Source organism: Equus asinus, chromosome 16 (genome assembly GCF_041296235.1).
Source record: "Equus asinus isolate D_3611 breed Donkey chromosome 16, EquAss-T2T_v2, whole genome shotgun sequence".
NCBI lineage: Eukaryota > Metazoa > Chordata > Mammalia > Perissodactyla > Equidae > Equus > Equus asinus.
In genome coordinates, this window is record NC_091805.1 from 1,404,301 (window position 1) to 1,426,600 (window position 22,300).

The window sequence follows — 22,300 nt, forward strand, 5'->3', positions numbered from 1 at the left end:
AACTGAGAAACTGAGACAGCATGAACCCACATTCTTTATAGTAGCATCATCCAACCTGGTCTCATCTCCTGCAAATTCCTTCTGCCTGTGTCACAGCCAAACTGCCCAAGTTCTCCCTGTGCAGGCACAAGTCTCTCCCCGTCGATCCCTGCATCTCTAGGTGCCACCCTGGGCTCTGCCTTGCCTCCTCTGTTCCCAATCATCTAGGTAACCCCGGTCAGCCTTTTAAAACTTCCGGAAGGTCTTCTCTAATGCCCTCAGGATCAATTTAATGCTGTTCCTAGATGCTCCCTGGCACACTGCCCTTAACTCTCAGCATAGCACATATCCCAGGGTACAATTTATTACCTATCTGTCCCCTGTCCTTCTGTGAGCAACCTGAAGTCAAGGCTGCGTCAGTCCCACGCCGAGTCAATGTGACTACTGAAGGAACAAACTATACAATAATAAATTATCTTATTTGTAGACAAACACTGATCAACTTGAACACCACAAAGTAGCAGACATTCTAAACAACATTTACTAAAACCAATACAAACCATTACTCTTATAGATTTCATTATTTTGAGCATCAGCAAGTCCAATTTTTTAAAAGATGCAGTATTTGTAAAGTACCAAAAGTAGACTGACTTTTTTTTTTCCAATTAAAAAAATGTTAGATCTTTTTGTACAGATCCTATTTACTAATTTCTTACTGAGAAAAGGAATATCAGCTTTAGATTTTAAAAATTGTGGGGTTTTTGGTGAGAAAAATTCACCCTGAGCTAACATCTGTGCCAATCTTCCTTTCTATGTTTTGTATGTGGGATGCTGCCACAGCATGACCTGACCAGCGGTGTTCAGATCCTGGGATCTGAACCCATGAACCCTGGGCCATCAAAGCGGAGACCTCAAACCCAACCACCACACCACTGGGCCAGCCCCTTAAAAATTGCTTAAAATTCCAAATAAAAGTGTTTGTAATCAAGAAGGATCCATTTTTATCCTGACCCATTACTACTACAGATTTCTTCTTTCAAAAAGATCATGCTGCCGGGTGACATTAATGAGGGCCATGTTTTGAGTGTACTTTATACTCCAGTAATTTAAACATTAAATTGTAAAAACACAAATTCAATAAAAAGGCCTTTGGGTATAAAATAAAAAGAACAAAGATTAACTTTTGGTATTTTTTGTTTTATTACAGGTTGAGTTCTGTCAATACTCGCCTGTCTGCCTAACTGCTTTAGAGCTCACAGGAGACCTCACAGTGAATGGCTGTCTGCCACACCAAGCGCTCTACAACAATCCAGTAACTAGTTATCACTAACGGAGAGCTTTCAAAGCTTAAAAAAGCTTACTCCACAAATCCCTTTATTTGTCTTATGACCTGTGGACATTATGTACCAGAACAAATTGGTAACTTCAAACTTAAAAAAAAAAGGAATAATATAATTAATGATTTTAAAGATTTGGGTTTAAAAACATACAACACTTTATTATTCTCATAATAAGAAAGTATTTACATTTTAAAAGGAATATCACTATGAAAAGAGTATCTCTACTGCTAACTGCTCCAAAAGAGCTATTATCTTTGAGGATTCATCATCTTTTAATGCTACAGATGGGCAAAACAAAATATGCTAGTTATTGCATGCTAAAAAAATCACAGATGTTAACACAGTTAAACACACAAAGACAGAATATTATTAGAAAAATAAGGCTCTGTGGTGAGAAAATGCTTCCAGCTAAAGCAGCACTGGTATATCGAGGAACAAATCCATCAAAGGAAGTAAAGGCGTACAGGGTCACAGTCGTGGGCTAAAAAGGAATTTGCTAGAAAGAACATTTTTCTTAAAGGAATTTTTAGATCTTATCAAATTTTATTCACTCTCACCCCTCAAGAAATTTCCCTTGTTTAAACCTGAAGTAAAATTTATATAACGAAGTATCACTTTCAAAACTAAAGTACTTAAAAAGAACAAGTTTCATATCTTCATGGTTTACATTATTTATTCTGTTCTTATAAAACTCCAATGATCATAAACAGTATTAAGGAGGTATTTTAAAAAGCTATGTATAAATACCCCCACTGCTATAGAATTTTAGACTCTATCTATAACTATTCTCATTGTACTATCCAGTTAAGAATTTTTTTAAGTGGTAGTAATCATTTCGGTTGAAAATACCAAAACTTCATCTTGGATTCTTAGTAAAAAAAAAAACGTAATTAAAAACATTTAAATTTCTAAAATTTACAGTTAATTTTATATATTAGATTAGATTAGTTGATAAAACATCAAAATCCTTAACATTAAGAAAGCTTAAATGCAAGTAAGATATGGACAAAAATATTTGAATGCTTAAAGAGGTAAGAGGATTTTCAGGTAAAGATAATGAATGTGACATGCCCGCTTAGCTCCTCCTACTCCAAGACCCCACTAAAAGATGGTAAGGGGTTTTCAAGTCACAAACTCAACAGAATCAAGAGACTGGAAGAGAAGACAACAGTAACAAAAATTCAGAAGCTGCAAAGCAGATAAATAAGAGGTGACAGACTTAATAATCTTGAGAAAGTTGTATCCTAATGCAACAGTCAAAATATCTGTTGAATTAATGAACATCCAAAGGTGGCTGTAATAATAAAGTACGTTACTTAAAGATTAGACACTGGAGCGTAAGTCAAACGTCAGCATTACATGTGCAAGTTTACGGAACCTCAGCCTCAAAGGAAAGGCTCTCTGGCTGAAGCTAAGGACAGATGGGAGCAGCAGTGGCTGGAGAAAGGCCACTCCTGGCAGGAAATGCACTCACGAACCACAGCCACCACACAGAGGTCTACACAAAGCTTTACTGCCTATAGCTTTATTCTGCATGAAAAAAATTCACAATATACATCCCAACATATTATTATGTGCTTCAGCAAGTCAAATGCATTGCTTACACACTACGATATGACAGCCCATCCAACACACATCACCAGAAGCAAAAAAGTCACTCGTTAAGCCAAATATCTAAAATATATTTATTATTCAAAATCATCACAGAAGAAACTGTTCTAACAAAAACTGTTTCTCCTTCCCTCCTAACCTTTTAAAAACTTTTTAAAAGTTAGAAATCTTTGCAAAAAATGCATATGATCCTGTCCTCTTAAAGAGAACAGAGAAGAAAATGCAGGACTAAGGCAGAAGGCCGTGGATGGAGTCTAACCATCAGCAAGTCACTTTACTCTCTCACCATGAACCTAGTCGCTCCCTCCCTTCGAAAAGAGAGTTCGACTAAATGATTTTTATTTTGGCAACCCAGAGGCCTTCTGTGTACAGTATGTGGTTTTCAGCCGCATTTCGGAAAGGCACAGTTGCCCCAACAACTGGCACCAAAGTGCAGCTGCACAAGACTCGGGCCAGGACCACTGCACCCATCTCCCCGCAGCCCACTCTGCCACCAGCCTGTCTCTGCTCTGAGCCATTTCCCACAACTCCTCCAGTGCCACCTTCCCGAAACGTAAATCTGCTTAAAAACTTTTATGGGTTCTGATGTCTGAAGGGTAAAGTCCAAACTCCACAAGACGTCAAAGCCTTTGACAGTCTGACCACAGGCTGGCTCTGCAGGCACTTTCCATCTCCTACCATTGTCTTCCCTACACCACACGCTAAATTACCCACCATCCTCTCAACACACACACTTGCTCTTCCACACCCTGTGCCTTTGCACACGCTGTTCCCTGTAACACCCTAAATCTCTGTAACCTGTTCACCCTTCAAAACCTGGTTCAAATGTGACCTCATCTAAGAAGGTCTCCCTCACACCCAAGGCCGACTACCTCAGCCCCTCGTAGTGGGACTGCGTCAGAGCTCTCGTAGAACTGTCACGGTTCTGTAAGGGCACTGTGTCATAAGTGGCCTACCAACATATTTGTGTTGGATTTATTTTCTTTTTAACCAATATGAACTGTGATCTTCAACACTATTTCCAGAGCACTTAGTTACTACTTAACAGGTAGTAGAAACGTTGAATAAACGTTTGTTAACTGAATCAATTTGTGTATATAATTTTAAACTTTGACTTGTCTTTATGGCCTTATGACACTGAGTACAGGTAAGGCTGTCGGAAACATACTTCCCACCAGCCCACAGTACAGACTCCTCCGTGATCTCTGGTGGGTAGCAACATGGAAAGAACAAGATTAGCTTTGCTGGCTGGAGAGCAGAGCATTCAGAAGCTTTAAACTTGCTCAGTGAAGGGCTAATCGACAAGCAGACTACCACAGTGAATAAAGCATGATCTCCTGAGCAAGAAAATTAGGGTTCAAATTCAGATCACTAGTGGAGCGTCCTTGGGTAAATCTCTTAATCGTGTGATAATTTCTCTACCCATAAAACCAGGATGATAACAACAAGTTTGCCACAGAACAAAGCAAGGCCTCCGAGTCAGTAAATGCCTTAACCCCTCTGGTGACAATTCCCCTACCAGCTAAGGGAGATTTAAAGAGGATGATAAACTCAGAGAGCTGCAAGGCTCAAACAAGGACAGGCAAGGGAAGGTCTTGTTTACACAGAAGCTATCGTCTGACGTCAACAGTGCCCATCAGCACTAGCAGCTGCGGCAGACGTGCAGACGGCAGCTAGCTGGAGGGAGGGTGCGAAGCTCCGGTAATGGAGGTCCGGCTCCACACCGGCTCACACTGCTGCCCGTAGCTCCAACCCCAACTTCAGAAAGAAGTAGTTTACACGCCACGGCAACACTGACAGAGGCTCAGGTGGAAGGCAAATACTTTTTGGAGGGATAGGAAGAGAGATGCATCTATTTGTCAAACATTTATTGTACGTTCACTGTGTGCCCAGCACCAGCAAGGACAGCTCAGGTCTGCTCTAAGTCAGTGCCTACACCATCTTGAGTGTTTTCATAAAGATGAAAATACAGGAAAAGTCAGTATTTCTTACCCCAGCTGAACTGTAGAGCCAACTGCTGGCTCTATACTCGAGAAGAACGTTATTTGACTCCAGTTACAGATAACTTGTAGCTGCTAACAGTGTGAAGAGATTTAATCCGTAAGAACAGGTACTTTACCTACAATACCACTTTCACAAGGATTTTTCTTAACGAAATGTACTCACCCAAAGCAGGGTATCCAAGGTAAAACCGATCTGCTCCCAACCATCCAAGAAAGAGAGACAGTGCAACTGCCACCTTGTATGAATAGCCATTTCTGCACAAAATTAGAACCTGAGTGTCACATGCATGTATTTCCAACATTTAAACACTTCAGGAAACAAAACTGTTAATTATCATTTATTTGTCAATTGGTTTATTCATCCACTCATTCATTCATTCGATTAATGTTTTTGGGGTGGCTACACATGCCAGGCACTATTCTACGCCACTGGGATACATTAATGAATGTGGCCTTGAAGAGCTTATGATCTAGAGGCAGCAAGCAATAATCATAGACCTATTTAAAAGGTAAATCACACATTATGCCAGAAAGTCAGAAAAGCTGTGAAAAAATGAAGTGGAGGAGGGGATGTAGAGAATCCAGCATGCTGGGGGTACAGACACGGTCCACTGAAACAGGGTGATCAGAGTGGCCTCATGGAGAAGGTGACGTTTGAGCAAAGACCTGAGGGAGGGAGCCATTCCACACCTCCAAGGGAAGAGCATCCCAGGCAAAGGGACTGCTACTCAGGGGCAGCACGCCTGACACTGTGAGGTCTGTTAAGGAGCCTGGTGTGGCGGGAGTGGAGGGAGAGGAGGAGGAAGAGCAGGAGACGAGGTCAGACAGGTAACAGGGCAGAGGGCAGAGCACGCGGGGGCCTTGGACTCTGGCTTTCACTCTTAGATACGGGGAGCTACTGCAGGACTTAGGTAGAGGTGTCATATGGTCTGATTTAGACTTTAAAACCATCACTCCAGCTGCTGTGCTGAAAACAGACTGCAGAGGAGTACTGGTGAGCTATTGTCACAGTGATGTTGTACAACACGCCACCCAGAGCTCAGTGGCTTACAACAATAAGCAATTATTCTCACACCTGCAGACTGAGATTGCTGTGGGTCAGCTGCTCTACGGGTTCAGCCGGTGATGCTGTTTCAGGCGGAAGTTTAGCTGAGTTCGAATCCAGGCTGTGGATTCAGTTCAAATCAGTTCCACTGAAGTTTTTCTGGGGCCCAGGCTGAAGGTGCAGCAGCTACTTGGGGCAAGTCCTTTTCAGGACACATCAGCGAAGCACAAGAGGAAAGCTAAGCCCTACAAGCGCACGAGTCTCTGCTTGTTTCACACCTGCGAACACTGCACAGGCCAAAGCAAACCACGTGGTCAAGCCCAAAACCAATGGAGTCGGAAGGATACACTGCCCTGTTAACAGGGACTGAGTGGGATAAATTGGCTGAATAAATTCCAACTATCACAGGGTCAAAAGAGTCTGAAGGCTACTTCAGTAACCCAGGTGAAAATTAATAGCGGCTTCACCTGGAGTAACAGCAAAGGAAACAGTGAGAAGTGATCAGATTCTGGATATATTCTGAAGTACAGCCAACTGGATTTCCGGATGTATTAGACTTAGGGTGTGAAAAAAATAAAGAAGCAAGGATAATGCTAAAGATCTCATCCTAAGTTACTAGAGGGATAAACTAGCATTAACTCAGGCGGGGAAGACTGAGGAGGGACCAGACCCGGGAAGGATGATCAGGATTTCAGTTTTGGATATGTGAGTTTGAGAGGTTTATGAGACATCCAAGTGGAGTTGTCCAAGACAGCCAGATTTACAAGCTTGGAGTTAAGAAGAGAGTCTGGGCTGGAGATATAAATTAGGGCATTAGAAGCGTACAGGAAGCACTCAAAGCCATGAGATTTCCAGGTGAGTGTAGACAGATAAAAGAAGAGATTCGCAGACTGAGCCCTGCGATACTCTAATATGAAGAGATCAAGAAGAGAAGAACCAGAAAGGAAACCAAGAAGGAGCTAACAGAGAGAAGTAGTAAAACCAGAAGAATACGGTATCTTGGAAGTCAAGTGAAGACAGTGTGTTAAGGCGAACAGAGTGATCAGCTGTGCCAATGTAACTGACAGGTCACATAAGATAATGGCTGAGAATTTACCAATAAATTTAACCAAGAGGAGATCATTAGTGACCTCAGCAAGGGCAATTCTGGTGACATGGTGAGAGCAAAAGACAGAACAGAGCCAGCTTAACAAAGGTTAGAAGGAAAAACTTGAAGAAAGGAAGTATTAGACAATTCTTTTGAGTTTTGCTGCAAAGGGGAGTAAAGAAATAGTGAGGTAGCTGGAGTTATTTTAAAGTCAGATCTGATCCTCTCAGTCTCCTGCTTAAAATCCTATGTTTTTTGTACTGCACTCACAATTAGGACATTTTCAGGGAGTTGGGGGAGATGGTAAACAGCCCAGAGATTCTGTTTATGCATCCAGTATACAGGGATGTCAGACGTTACGTGGAGGGCAGTGGTGCCCCATCCACCTTGGAATGCGGCACCAGAATGAAAGTAGAGAAACAAATGAGGAAGCTTTGCAGAAACTCAAGCTATAACCTACTGGGCAGTAGCAGTGGGAGGGAGAAGTGAACAAAAATGGGAAATATTAAGAAGGCAGAAGCAACCAGACTACATGTGGGGAATGAGGGAAAAGGAGAAGCCAAGAATAACTCCAAAGTCTCTGCTTAAGAAACTGGGCAGGGGCCAGCCCAGTGGCCAAGTGGCAAAATTCGTGCACTCCACTTCAGCAGCCCAGGGTTTTGCCAGTTTGGATCCTGGGCACAGACATGGCACCGCTCATCAGGCCACGCTGGCGTGGCACCCCACACAGCACAGCCAGAGGGACCTACGACTAGGATGTCCAACTATGTACTGGGGGGCTTTGGGGAGAAGAAGAACAACAAAAAAAAGAAGACTGGGCACAACGTTAGCTCAGGTGCCAGTCTTTTTAAAAAAAAAGAAGAAGAAAGAAAAACTGGGCAGAACAGGTGCCATTCACTAAGACAAGGGAGGAAAGGATCTGAAGGAAGAGATGACAGATTCAGTTTGGGACCTTAATATACATAAAGATAGAGAAGCCAAAGGAGTGGATGAATGAAAAGAGAAAAGGACCACGGAAACAACCTTGGGGATATCAGGATTTAAGGAAGAAGGAAAGGAAGAGGAATCAAAGGAAATGGAAGAGTGTTTTATACTAGAAGTCAAGGAAAGAAAGTATCTTCAGAGAAGCAAATGCCAAATGCTGTAGAAAGATTAGGATATGGACTATAAATATCCATTCAACACAGCAACAAAGATGGCTGGTGAATTTCAGCATGCTCAAAAGCCATACTGCATTAGACAGAAAAATCCACAAACGTAAGTACTATAGAAATAAGTCTTTCCAAAAGCTTAGCTGGGAAGGAGAATGAAATTAGGTAAGCAATTACCTAAATAAATAAACTGCCCTAAAGAATAATCAGAAAACCGGGGGTGCCAGAGACTGTCTAGTTGTTCACCAAACCATATTTTTCTCATGGACATACAGCTAAACTACAGATTCTAGCCCACCCTGTAGTTAAGTGCAGCCATAACTGAGTTTTGGCCAACGAAATGGGACAGAAGTGACGTATGCCATTTCTAGGTCCGGCCCATCAAATAGTCCTACAGGGGGTTCCCTCCCTCCTTCCCATCTGCTGGCTGAATGGAAAGGACTCTAAGGACTGGAGGAAGCAAAGGCACAAGACGAAAGGAGCAGGGCTCCTGCACGACTCACTCACTTCACCCAGACCACCAACCCAACACAAAGTGGACCATGACGTGAGTGAGAAATAACTTTTACGTGTTAAGCCACTGAAATTCTAAAGACAGCTGTTGCAGGAGTAAGCCTGCTCCAAGCATTACGGATGGCCGGTACAAACAGGTGTGTGGCTTGGTAATCCAGCAGACACAGTTACTAGACTTCAGCTGCTGAAGGACACATTGCAGAACGGCTGTATCTGCAACACTATCATGGCGTTTTAATCAAGTATCAATACGACATACAGTTTGAAAAAGAATACACTAACATTGACACAACTAGAAGGATGCGCAACTAAGATACAGAACTATGTGCGGGAGGGGGGCAGGGGGGGATTTGGGGAGCTAAAGCAGGAAAAAAAAAGATTGGCAACAGTTGTTAGCTCAGGTGCAAATGTTTAAAAAAAAGAATACGCTAACAGGAGTAGAAGGAAAATACGAAAGCTGGAAAGGGACACTCAGTGAATAAGAATTTGTTAGTGAGTCTTTATTTAGCAGCTGAGCAGCAGCTGGCTCTTTGGTGGGCATGCACTGAATGTCCTGATAAAGGAAAATGATATATCAGCTTATCTTAATTTTGTGACATCATTAAAATTATCCATCAACCTAAGTCTCCTTGTTCGGATTCAATGCTCATCAAGCAAATTCTATTTTACATTTGTAGATTTTACTATAGGAGGGGAATAAGTCAGCCAGTAGACTTGGAGTATCTAGTTTCCTTGAGAGTTCTGTTTCTTATCATAACTGACATCAGTTTCTGGTGAGCATGATTCGTGCAGCTCAGTTGCATTGAGCCAAATCTACCCAGAGATGCCGAAAGAAAAATCAGAATTAACTTGGAAACTAAGCAACAGACCATCGTGGTGCCACCGTGACAGGCAATATGCACCTGCAAGGCCCAACCGCGGTAATTAGCTGGACTTAGCAGACACCTTCCTAGTTGTTATATTATAACCTGTGATATCCTGGACCAACACTTAATAAACTATTGGTCATCTGGAAGGTTTAAGGTAGAAATACCAGTCTACAAATTTAAAAATTGACTAAACCATATCTAAGTACTTTGAAAATAATTCCTTTTAACAATTTTTACTTTACTAATGAGAAATCTTGGAAACCAAGAAGCTTAAGTGATCGGCTTAGGATTACACAGCAAGATAGAAGCTAAAGCCTCTCATTAACTCAGTGAAGTAGGGTCAAAAGAAAAAAAAGACTCCAGTAACAATTTCTAAGAATTCTAACAGAACTTGTAGAAATAGCCAAACAGTGGTTATTTCTTGATACCACTGCCGATAGGTGCCATCAAATAAAATGCAACAATGTACAGTTAAAAAGGTAAAAATATAGTGCCAGCAATTAATAAAAATGGGTAAACCTAAATGTTTTTATTACAAACAGAAATATAAGAATAAATATTAGCTTTACTGTAGCAAAAATAAAAAGCAAACTTAAAAGTCCTTTAAACAAAGAACATTCCTAACAAAATAGACATTTGTCTTAATATCCCAAATGAACTTTTGAATTCTGTTTGCCATTACCATTCATCATCCATACCTACTACAAAGAATGAAATCAAGTTTCAAAATGCCCTTAACATGGAAATGATCGTTAGCATTCTTTTGATACTATAGGTACACAATCCCTTATTTGCACTCTAGAAAGCCCCAAATTTTGAAAATAGAATTTTTTCATAACTCATTTGGTTGTACAAACTAACTGAACTGATGTGGCATAAGCCCATTTACAGTCTTTATTTATCCCACACAGTGAACTACTGAGCTTTACTCAGTTAGTAAATTGCACTTATAAAATAATGTGCACACTTAAAATAGAGGTTTTCTGTCACAAGCAAAAAGATAAAAGTTATATTAGTGCAGGAGTTTCCCCATAAACTAACTCTTTATCTCCTCACTCTATTCAATCAAGATACAACACAGGCAAGTAATCTGAAAATTTAGCTTCAGTAATGTACTTACACATTTCGGCAAGATATGGGCTTTAAAAAACCAACTTCACGTCCAGTAAAATGTGTTTCATTGCCACCAAAATCCTTACAAGTTATGTTGGGTGCTGGAAAACATGGAACTAAACGCAGAAAAAGGCAAGAAACCATTATTGTTGTTCTGTAGGAAAGGACTGTGTTTTTTTTTAAGACTAGTAAAGAATCCAAGAAAATAGAAGGTTCTAACCACCTCTTGAGATAACATCTCATCTAACAAGAGACTTTTAGGTAGGAAAAGCCACATTTTATGTATATAAGTATACATATTCATATATAAGACAAAGATAATATGACACAGCGGTCTCAACACAAAAACATAGGAGCCGTCACGTTGCATTAGATGCACGACCCGTCTACTTCACTCTCCTGCCTCCGCCAAGGTGACAAGGGAAGAACTGCACAAGGTCACTGCTCTACTTCATCTCTAGGGTACAGAACACTTCCTAAATTCTCATTGGTAACTCACTGGCTAATTCATGAAATTTAACATAATCTGATTTTGCATTTTCAGTTTATATCAACTGTTGTAGATGATGGCTGCCATAAACCAAGATTCTTTTTATTTATTCTGAACGTATTCTTCGATTCCCTCCAGGATTTGACGTAGCATGCTTTCTCAGCATTTAGCAATTTCGATCTTTACTCACACCCAGAGGACATGATAAGAAGAGAAAGGAACACTTACGGAGCTTGCCGTGTGCTAGGCAGGCACTGTCCGGAAGCCTTTATAGCCTCGTCGTGTAAAGAACAAGGACTCTGGAGTGAGAATGCCCTACCTGGGCACTGCCCCTTTCAGAACCTTGGATTCGATGTAGACGAAAACAGCAGTAACATCCCATGTATCAGACGACCACGGTGGGGGTTAACCATGCTGGAAGGTGCCTCGCACAAGGCACAGCACGCAGCAGGCACCCAGCGAATGTTAGTGCCCTTCCTCCTTCACCATCTCTACCTACAAGGCACTCACGTTTCTAGCCTAGTTTCAGTAAATGCTTCTCTCTCTGTTTAGCATCAATAATTAGATTTTTTCTTTGAGAAAATGAAAATAGAACTTCATATAATAGTCCAAAAGATAACAGAGACTCCAGAGTTTTATTATGAGAGGAAAATGGTATTTATTTTCTATCTACTTTATAATTATCTTAAGATTTCCAACAAATCATTGTCCCTTTTTAGGCCAGAGTAGTACACTCAGAAAACGATACCAGGAAAAAACCAATAATGACTTAGCACCATGCTGTTGGGTTGCTGATAGTTCAAACTACATCACCCCATAAATTTTTTTTAATTGCTTTCTCTCCCCAAATCTCCCCCAGTACATAGTTGTATATTTTAGTTGTGGGTCCTTCTAGTTGTGCATAAATTTTATTTATGTATGTATATAGGTATGCATAAGTGTATGTATTTAGTGTATTTAAATTTCCAAACAAGGAGGTGCTGAACACTAAAAGGCACAGATTCAATACAACTGAGAACCATTTAAACAAGAAAAAAGTAATAAAATGAAGGGAAGAGGGAGAGTAAAGAAATAATTACACTAGGAAACAACTAAGGGAAGACAATGTGATTGACCCACAAATTTAGCTTAGAACTTCCAGGTAGTTAAGGCAAAAAGCTTTACAGAGCTACTGTGCTATATCTGAAAGAAGGCGTACCAGTGCATCCACCTCTCACTTACGGGGGGAACCTGGTCTGGGTCACAACACAGGGAAAGAGAACATTCAGAGAGAAGGTCCTCAGGAAGACCTCTTACAGAACAGAGGCTTTCCACACGGCCACTTCCTACGCCGGCTCCAGATACAGGCAAGGGCTTATGCTAACATCTACAGAGAGGGGGCAAAAGTTAACAATTTACACACAGCTGTCTGGCTACCTGCCTTGATACAGGGATAAAACGTATTGACTTCTGTGAATAAATCATCACGTCCCTTAAGTTACATCTCTTGAAAGGCTGCCATCTTAGGTCATGCTTTTGACCAGAGCTCTACAGTAAACAACTCAAAATTGAGAAGAGCAAATGTCTGAAACGCTAATACATATTCTACGTTACCAGCTGAATGGAGATCAATATGCTCTATTTCAACAACTTCAGGCAATTTTGCTGCCCAGGGGACATTTGGCAATGTCTGGAGACATTTTCGGTTGTCACCACTGGGAAGCTGCCACTGGCATCTAGTGGGTAGAGGTCAGGGATGCTCCTCAACATCCTACAACGCAGCAGACAGCCTCCTCACAACAAAGAGTTGTCTAGTCCAAAACATTAACCGTTCCGAGGTGGAGGGACCCTGCTCCAGATCAGCGGTCTTCAAAAGATTTTGCTCATGCGCTCCCTAAAAATAATTTTTTAGAACTATGTACTCTCTTACACATTTTTCAGTTGACATCTAAAATTTTTCATCATGGTTTTAAGTTGTTCAAAAAAATATAATTTCCAGCATTTGGAAATACTGCCGTTGAAATTGAAATGTTACAGCACTCTTCAAAATGGAATCTAAACACCACAGCAATTTGATAGCCATCAGGATCCAAGAGAGAACAGATAGGAAAGAGCTCTCCTTTAAAACTTGGACATTTTATTTTAGAAAAAAATACACATATAAAAGCTGAGGATCTGGAAATTGAGTCCTTTAAAGACAACTGTTATGGGCTGAATCGTGTCCCCCTAAAAAGAGATGTTGAAGTCCTAATCCTCAGTATCTCAGAACGTGACCTTATTGGAAACAGGCTCTTTGTAGATTTAACCAAGTTAAGATGAGGTCATCGGGTGCACCCTAATCCAATAAGACTGGTGTCTCTATAAAAAGAAGTTGAACACACACACAGGAAGATGATGTGAAGACAGAGGCAGAGACTCGACTGACGTGGTTGCAACTCAGGGAATGCCAAGGACTGCCGGCCACCAGCAGCAGCAGAAGAGGTAAGGAAAGATTCTACCCAGAGTCTGAGAGGAACACGGCCCTGCCAGCACCGTGATTTCCGACTTCCAGCCTCCAGAACTGGGAGACAGTAAATGTCTGCTGTTTTGAGCCTCCAGGTTGTAACACTGTTCTAACAGCCCTAGGAAACTAGCCCAACACCTCTACCTGTTTACCACTTGGAAGCTCTGTCTACCCCCAGGAGCACGTGTACTCCAGTCTAAAGACAAGAGTTTAGGCACAAGCATGTAAGTTAGTCAAAGAGATGTCTGGTTTAAAAGTTAAAGTTTGGAGGCTGGTCCCACGGCCAAGTGGCTATGCTCGTGCGCTCGGCTTCGGCAGCCCAGGGTTTGCTGGCTCAGATCCTGGGCGTAGACCTACACACCACTCGTCAGGCCATGCTGTGGCTGCATCCCACACAGAAGAACTAGAATGACTTGCAACTAGGATATACAACTATGTACTGGGGCTTTGGGGAGAAAAAAAAGAGGAAGATTGGAAACAGGTGTCAGCTCAGGGCCAATCTTCCTCACCAAATAATCATAGCTTTAAAAAAAAAAATAGTTTTTTGCTTTGATAAGGACCATTACACCTCCACAAAGAAGTAACCTGCAAGAATATCTATAGATAAACACAAACTTTTCCTCAAAAAGCATCTTTAAATTTTTCAAATCCTCAAAGTAGTAAGTTCTGGATTAGAGAACTGTATGATAAAACAGAATTCTATTACCAAATTTTGGATGATTTTTCTCCAAATGTATTACCTTGCACTTGCTCAGTTTGAAGCTGTCACTTTCTTGTGTTATGGCCTTGTTAGATCTTTGTGCAGACTATCAAAAATCACATCTTAAAGAGACAGTAGCAATATAGAACACTATAATTACGATTCCAGTTGGGGCTATTATCCAGTATACCCTGCCTAATAGAAATGCATTGTAACAATACCCTTGTAACGCTATTAAACATATTAAAGGTACGTGGCATGTCAAGCACTGTGCTTGGTTAGCATGCTCAACAAGGGTTAGGCACCCCTCTAGAAAATGGGAGACCGTCAACATTGAGAAGACTAAGAGAATTAACCTGGCATGGAGAATGAATATAACATTGTGAGTGAGTGTCAAATTAATGCAAGATTTTGTGAAATGAAATTATTCCATTCAAAAGAATCGACAACAACCCTGAGTTTATTCATTTTTTATGTACTTTATAGTTTCATTTGACTCATTAAAAGAAAAACCTGTTAAGTAGGCAGAACTAGTAATATGTTCCTTTTTCTTTTTTTCCTTTTACAAACAGGAAAACTGAGGTTCCAAGAAATTAAATGAGTTGACCAGTCTCATAAGTAGGTAGTACTCTCTAAGTCCTAGGCTACCATTCATTATTCTCAATCAACACTCTTTCCATTATACCATGATAATGCCATGCTCACAATGATTTCAGGAACAAGCGAAAAGAAACAAATCAATTAAGATGAGATTAAGGAAGCCAGTTACCAATAAACGTTAACTAGTAGACAAAACTAAGCAACAGGCCACAAGCCTGAAAACTATTCAATTTGCACTTTTCTTGCAAAAAGTTTGGCTCTGGCCAGTATCTGGGATTTACATGGCGTCAATTTAAGCCAATAAATACACACCATTTCTCAATTATTAAAAAAATCACTGTTTTTTAAATGCAAAAAAGCTAAACTAGAAATAATCAACGAAGTTTCCTAACAGTAAAAAGGACTGACTAGGGAGCAGGTGGTTTGGGATCCTACTCCAGTTAACATCGTGTGTCTTGATCTGTCAAATGAAAGGGTCAGACTTCACATGAGCTCTGTAACAGGTTATGTTGCATAATGACCAGATAACTAAATGTGCCGATCTAGAATTCAGGGGAAAACAAAAGATAAAGCTGGCAAGAGCCAACCCTCTCTCCATATTTCCAGCACGAAGAGCAGCGTTCCTCTGGGAGTGCTGGAGTTGGAAAATCATCATTTTCCAACTATCACAGTAAAGAATAGTTTAAGCAGAATCATCACGGATCCTAAGTCTGGGGAAATTTTTGATGAGGAATAGGATATTTGCATGGTCTTAATAAGTCTTCGCATTTATTAGTTGCAAAGGAAAAAATATTAACTATAAAGTGGAAAAATAGTGATCAACATTTAACAAATAACATCACTAACGACAGGCAGATGGATATCATGTGCCTCAGATGTCAGATGCTGAGGACACCCCATCACTTATGTAATTTTCCAGCCTGGAATGTATAACCTAAATCTTAAGGAAATATGAGACAGTCCCAAATGCGAACATTCTATTAAAATAAAGAGAACTGTAGTCTTCAAACATGTCAGTGTCATTAAAGACAAAGAAAGCTTTGGAAATGTGCCAGTTTAAAGAAAACTAAAGGCAAAACCTGACCCGAAGATCCTACACTGGGGAAGATGCTATGAAGGCATTATTTGGGTCATTTGATTAGAATGTGGATGGTAGAGTGAAGTATGTGTATTAATATTAAATTTACTGTGGTTATGTTAGAATATTTCTATTCTTAGGAAAAACACACAAACATACTTAGGGGCAAAATATAAATATCGGAATTCAGAGAGACAGAGAGCATGCATGGGCACACAATGATACAGCAAGAAAGATAACGTGTAACAACAAGTGAACCGGAGTGAAGGGTACGTGGGTGTTCTTTGTACTCTTTCTTTTTTTAAAAGAACTGTTTTGTTTGTTGTTTGTTTTTGCTGAGGAAGATTCGCCCTGGGCTAACACTCACTGCCATTCTTCCTCTTTTTGTATTTGAGCCACAGCCACAGCATGGCCACTGACAGAAGAGTGGTGTAGGTCAGTGCGCAGGAACGGAACCTGGCCAGCCAAGTGGAGCATGCCAAACTTAACCACTGGGCCACCAGGGCTGGCCCTCTTTGTACTATTCTTATTCTTGCAACTTTTCTGTAAGCTTGAAATTATCTCCAAATAAAAAGCTGAAAAACAACACATGCTGCAAAACTAATTTATGCAGGTAGAAGTTAGCATAATGGTCACCCATGGACGAAGGGCAGTGACTGTAAGAGAGCATGAGGGGGCTTCCGGCATGTTGATAATGTCGTTTCTAGGTCAGGAAGCATTCGCAGGTGTGTTCAGTTTGTGAAAACTCACTTAAGTTACACTTATGTGTACTTTTCTGTTAATATATTTCAATGAAAACTAAAGAAAATAAAAAAATGCCTTCTGCCAAAGGACAGAGAAGAATATTCTGGAGAAGGAGTCTAAATACTTTTGTATTTCACTGATTTTCACTGATTGGAGAACTGAAAACACTTGCTTACATATGTCTCTGTAATCTAAGACAGAACACTCCTCGATTCTGTCTTCTTTCATGTATCATCTACACCACTCAGCAAAAGCCCGCCATGCAATAATTTCTCAATAAGTAAATTAAATAATTTCTCAATAAATAACATTTTATAATCTAAGTTAATTTTCCTTAGTAGTTTTATCCTTTCAATTATTTTAATCCATTTAACTATTAAATTATTTATTACAAATATTTCTCAACAAATGAACATGCCTGTTAATTGGCACTGGGTTAACCGGGCACCACTGTGAGATCATGTCAATTTACTATCCTAGTCAAATTTCCTTTGTCTAGGTCCCAGTTCCTACTCTCTACTCCCAAACTTCCCCTCTTTGTAAAACACTCTTCCCATTCACCCCTACCCGAAGAGCACAGTCGAAGAAAATTAAACTTAGTTTGAGCTTTCTGCAATAGTCCTTCATATAATCGGTGAAAAAACAAAGGAAGAAAAATTTTGGCTGGAGGAACAAGAGAGATTATTTTACTACACTTTTTCCAATTCTAACATTATTCTCCTGCTAATCAGCTCTATGTTAGGACCAAAAAGCTGGTTTCAAGGGTGATTCTGATGTCCTCTCTGGTCAGGACTTGGAAGTGATTCACCACGGCCACTCCACTAGCCTTTGTGTGTTTAAAAAGGGCAATTTAAAAACCTCCTGTGGACAGCAAGCCTCACAGGTGCTGGGCTGGGACGGCAGAACCCATGCGAGCTCTCGCCTGCACACCGCTGTGTCATGCACAAATTGCACATCCATATGCAGAAGCCCCATGACTCACATTTGTCTCAGAAACTTTGTTTTCTTTTAAAAATCATGATAATGATTTAAAGTAACTTATTCATTAATCTACAACATTTTATCTAGGTCCTCACATTCAGCGAGGCATTTGGTCTATTCTCTCCAAAGGAATAACCACGCCATGCCCTTCTATGCAAAGCCCTCCTCTGTCTCCCTGCAGCTCTCCACCCGCATCACCTGTGAGTGTGCACCCAACCAGCCGAGACGGGCCTAACCCTCCCAGTCCTTCAGACTTCCTGGCCGAGGTGGGCCCTAACCCTCCCAGTCCTTCTGACTTCCTGGCCGAGATGGGTCCTAACCCTCCCAGTCCTTCAGACTTCCTGGCATCAGATCACTTGATTCTGTATATGTCTATAAACTTATTTATCAATGAGTGCTTAAGGAGATTCAAACTTACTTCATACAAAAGAGACACCTAACTGGAGGGCAGAGCTGTTTTGGGGCAGAAACTATTCTTTCTAGTTGTATAATTTCCTTCAAAATCCTCAGAACTGCAAAGAACCCTGCCGGCTAGAGAAGGCTCTTTTGAGACAGCTGGCCACCTGCCTCCTAGTGGGAAGTCAGATACCTGAGTCACAGTGGTATGCATAGATTCTCAACATCTCTCATATAATGGTTGAATATCGGGAAGCTGATTCCTCTTTATGTGTGTTAACTCTATTCTCTGTGTTCCAAAAGCACAACATAAAAGACTGAACTGTAGATTCCTTGAAAATTTCCTTTAACACATCTACATTAAATAAATATATATATATTAAACAATATCTGCTATACAAGTCATGTATACATATGAACAATTATTGTTTATATGGTAAATTTTCACTACTTCAGAAAAGTAGCAAAATGTCAATTATAAAAGTTTAACAAAATTTACTTTCAAATCTATCTGCTGACTAGAATTGGGGTAACAGTGCGCCAAAATATAAAGATATAAAAAGATAAAAGGACATCTGCTTTTTAAAATACATACAAATTCATAATCAAGATATCAATTATTTGAATATATTTTTGAAAAAGTTTTCTGCTGTAACAAAAACAATTCCTTTAAGCTCATTTATATAATGAATCTGTTGAAGAGCTTTTCTAACAAAGAAAACATCAATTATCGGCTTATTTCCTAATACACAAAACAATCAGTATACAGTCAACTGGTGCTCTTTTCTCAAAATAATACCATGTAACACCCATCATTATGTACCATACCAAATAAGAAAGCTAAAAAGCTCCAACAGACATCCACCTGCCTCCCTTCCAACACAGACTACATAAAACAATTCATTAATTTTTATCTGGCATTACACATATTTTAGAACAACAGAAGCTCCCCAAAATCATTACCAAAACATCTAAGAAAATACTGATGCATACTTAATCCTCACCGTACTGTTTTCACACTTGGGATGCACCTACGTATATTTCACAAGTGCACACTACGAGTGATATAGCTCCTCACCGCACCTTATTGAACTAACAGTCTCATTTCAAGTTCTTTTCGAGTAATTAAAAATCTAACTGAAGAAGCACCTTTGCATAACATAGGTTGGTGAATAAAGGGCATCAAGAAAGCTATATAAACTGATTCCAAAGGTTTAAAAAAACATGAACGAAAATATAAAACTTTCCAGTTTATATAATTAAGAGAATAAGATTCTTTTTAAAATTAAATATTAACAATCCCTATCTAGCCTGTTGCCCAATTTTAAGTTGTTGTGGAAACCGAATAATAATTTTCTAACTCAACAAGAACACACCTTTATTAACTACTTTTAGTGATGATACATCGATCTATGAAATAATGTTTAAAAAATTCTTTTTAAAGACAGGTTTCTGGCAGTCTTACCATGAGCTGTGTAGTTTGTACAGTTCACCGGCTCTTGTGTAGCATCATTTATTTTTGGATCTTTACAAAGATATATAAGAAAAGTTAAGGAAATATAAACTATATTCCAACACAAAACATTATCATCTTTAACATCTCATATTATACACTCATGTTTATATTCACATATAAAGAGTGTTAGTTTGTCTAAGTCACCAGCACAAACGTACTTTTAGTGTCTCTAAATCCCTGAATGTAAATTCATTACAGGAAAAGTGTATTAATATATATTAAAAGCTCTGTAGAGAATGCCATCCTTAAAGAACGTCAGTTAGGGTTTAAGCACAAAGAAAAAATGAAAATAAAACTCAACAAAATTATTATAAGAGAGCTTCAGTTTAAAAAAAAAGTTTCCAGAGATTTGGTTGAACTAATTTACGGGGCCCAGGTATTGTCACATACATGTAACCCGAACAACCCTGTGAGTTAGATACTCTTTACTCCCACATCCCAGCCTAGGGCACCTGCATCAGCCCACAGGGAAGACGGTTGTTTTAGGTGGGTCTACAGCCTCTCCCCAACAGGATTCTAAGCTTTTGCAAACGTATAAAATGATCCTCTTACAGACATTAGAATACTTGAGTGTGTTTGGGGCTGGTTTTCTGTTCCCTAAATATTTTATTGACACTGAAATGGGATAAATAAGGCATTCACAAGATGTCTCTGGGGAGAGAGAGCCCGACACCTCTTTAAGGTTTCTGACTCACTACTGGAAACCTCATCTTTATGGCAGGAGTCACAGACATGTTCTGGTTACCATCACCTCGGAGTCCTACTAGCTCAGCCTCTCTAGGGTTGAAAAACCACAACTCTGCATAGTGCCCAGTTATGTTCTTAAAATCAGAAACACTGGAGCGACTAATCACACAGCTGGTATGCAAACACAGCGTCACCTGCATCACTACTCACAGTACACGCAGCCCTACTCTGTGCAGCATTGTGCTCAGGAGCATTGCACCAACCCATCGCACGGCCTGCACGTTGGCACACCATCACTGTCAGCTACCTCACTACTCAGAGCACACGCAGCCCTACTCTGCACAGCAGTGTGCTCAGGAGCACTGCATGACTCATCCCACGGCCTGCACGTTGACACACCATCACTGTCACCTGTGTCACTACTTGGAGCACAAGCAGCCCTACTCTGTGTAGCACTATGCTCAGAAGCACTGCACTGACTCATCCCACGGCCTGCACGTTGGCACACCGTCACTGTCACCTATGTCACTTCTCAGAGCACACACAACCCTACTCTGTGCAGCATTCTGCTCAGGAGCACTGTATGACTCATCACACGGCCTGCACGTCAACACATCATCACTGTCACCTGCGTCACTACTCAGAGCACACACAGCCCTACTGTGCGCAGCACTGTGCTCAGGAGCACTGCTCTGGCTCATCCCACGGCCTGCACCTAGGCACACCGTCACCGTCACCTATGTCACTACACAGAGCTGGGCGCTGGCACGTCCCTGTTACGCAGGGCGCCGCATCCCGCGGGGTGACGGAGGGTGACACGACGGGTGGCGTGAAGTCGAGGACGACTGTTCGTCGCCCCGGTCGGCGCCCTTCCTGGGGGGCCTGCCGCGTTCACGCCTGGCCCCGGACCCGGACCCGATTCTTCGGGCCACCGCACACGCAGGCGGACATGCAGAGCCACTACGCGGCCCCCGCACCCCCTGGGTGGCCCGCCCGCCCCGCCGGGCCCGGTCTAGAGGCCGCGGTCCCCGCCCCCGGCGCCCCAGAGGATATTGTCCCACTCTGAGGTCCTCGCACTTGAGCGCGTCCTCGCCTGCGGCGGCGGACACGAGCCATAGCACGCCCAGCAGCCGGGCGGCCGCAGCTGGGGCAGCCGGCCGGGGTGCCCCGGAAGCCGCCATGCTGGAGCGGCGCGCACTTCCGGTTCCGCTGCGCCTGCGTGGGGCGGAGAGCGGGGTGGGAGGGCTCTTAAAGGGACGGCGCACCGTTTGGAGGCAGGGTCCTCCCCGCGGGCGGGAGTGCGGGGCGGCCGGGGTGGTCTTGGAGAACTGCAGGGGGCGGAGACTCCTAGGACGGTCGGCCGCCCGCCGTGCTGCGCTGGCGCCGAGCTGGCTTGCTGCAGCCTCTCCGTCGGCGGGAGCGGCCTGAGAGGCGCTGCAGGAGCTGGTCTGCGTGGTCCGGGCAGGCTTTGGGCGGGGGATGCCCGCCGGCTCACAGGCTGCGCGGGGACTCAGTGAAGTGGCCCGATCGGAGTCTGCTCTTCCTGTCACCTGGGAGGAGCGCTGTGGGGGCTCCTCACAAAGATGGGCTGTACACACTGTCCCAATAGTGAACGCGGGGGTGAGGGACAGGGCCTGCGACAGGAGGAGACAGCGCTGCCACTGCACTCGGGGAGCTGGCGGTTTCTTTCTCCATCTCTTCTCCCTAAATTCCTGTATAGTCTAAAAGTTCTGCGGTAGGGATAGCTTGTGTACTGAACAAAATGTGTACTTTTTAAAATGAAAGTCTAATCCTTTTTCTCGAACGTAAAAATACACGAATTTGAATGGTGCCTCTTCCTGCACAGTAGCTCTGATTTTGAAGAACTGTGTTATGCAATCGTTCTCAAACTTCAGGGAGCTTCAGAGTCACCTGG

The 22,300-nt window shown here is 41.8% G+C and overlaps 1 protein-coding gene across 6 annotated transcripts in view; it reads right to left on the reverse strand.

Annotated features, from left to right (window-relative positions):
- Positions 1-21,601, reverse strand: part of TM2D1 (TM2 domain containing 1) — a 40,690-nt gene extending 19,089 nt beyond the window's left edge. The window contains exons 1-4 of one of the 6 annotated variants that reach the window (XM_070486384.1): positions 21,434-21,591; positions 19,648-19,716; positions 10,719-10,827; positions 5,097-5,188 (exon numbers count right to left, since the gene is read on the reverse strand). In XM_070486384.1, the coding sequence (XP_070342485.1) occupies positions 5,097-5,188; positions 10,719-10,827; positions 19,648-19,716; positions 21,434-21,566 (403 nt within the window). In that variant the 5' untranslated portion in view covers positions 21,567-21,591. Of the gene's footprint in view, positions 1-5,096; positions 5,189-10,718; positions 10,828-19,647; positions 19,717-21,433 lie in introns of all 6 variants that reach the window. The other 5 variants (XM_070486385.1, XM_070486390.1, XM_070486387.1 and 2 more) reach the window with 5 other exon arrangements.
- Positions 21,602-22,300: the final 699 nt, after the last annotated feature.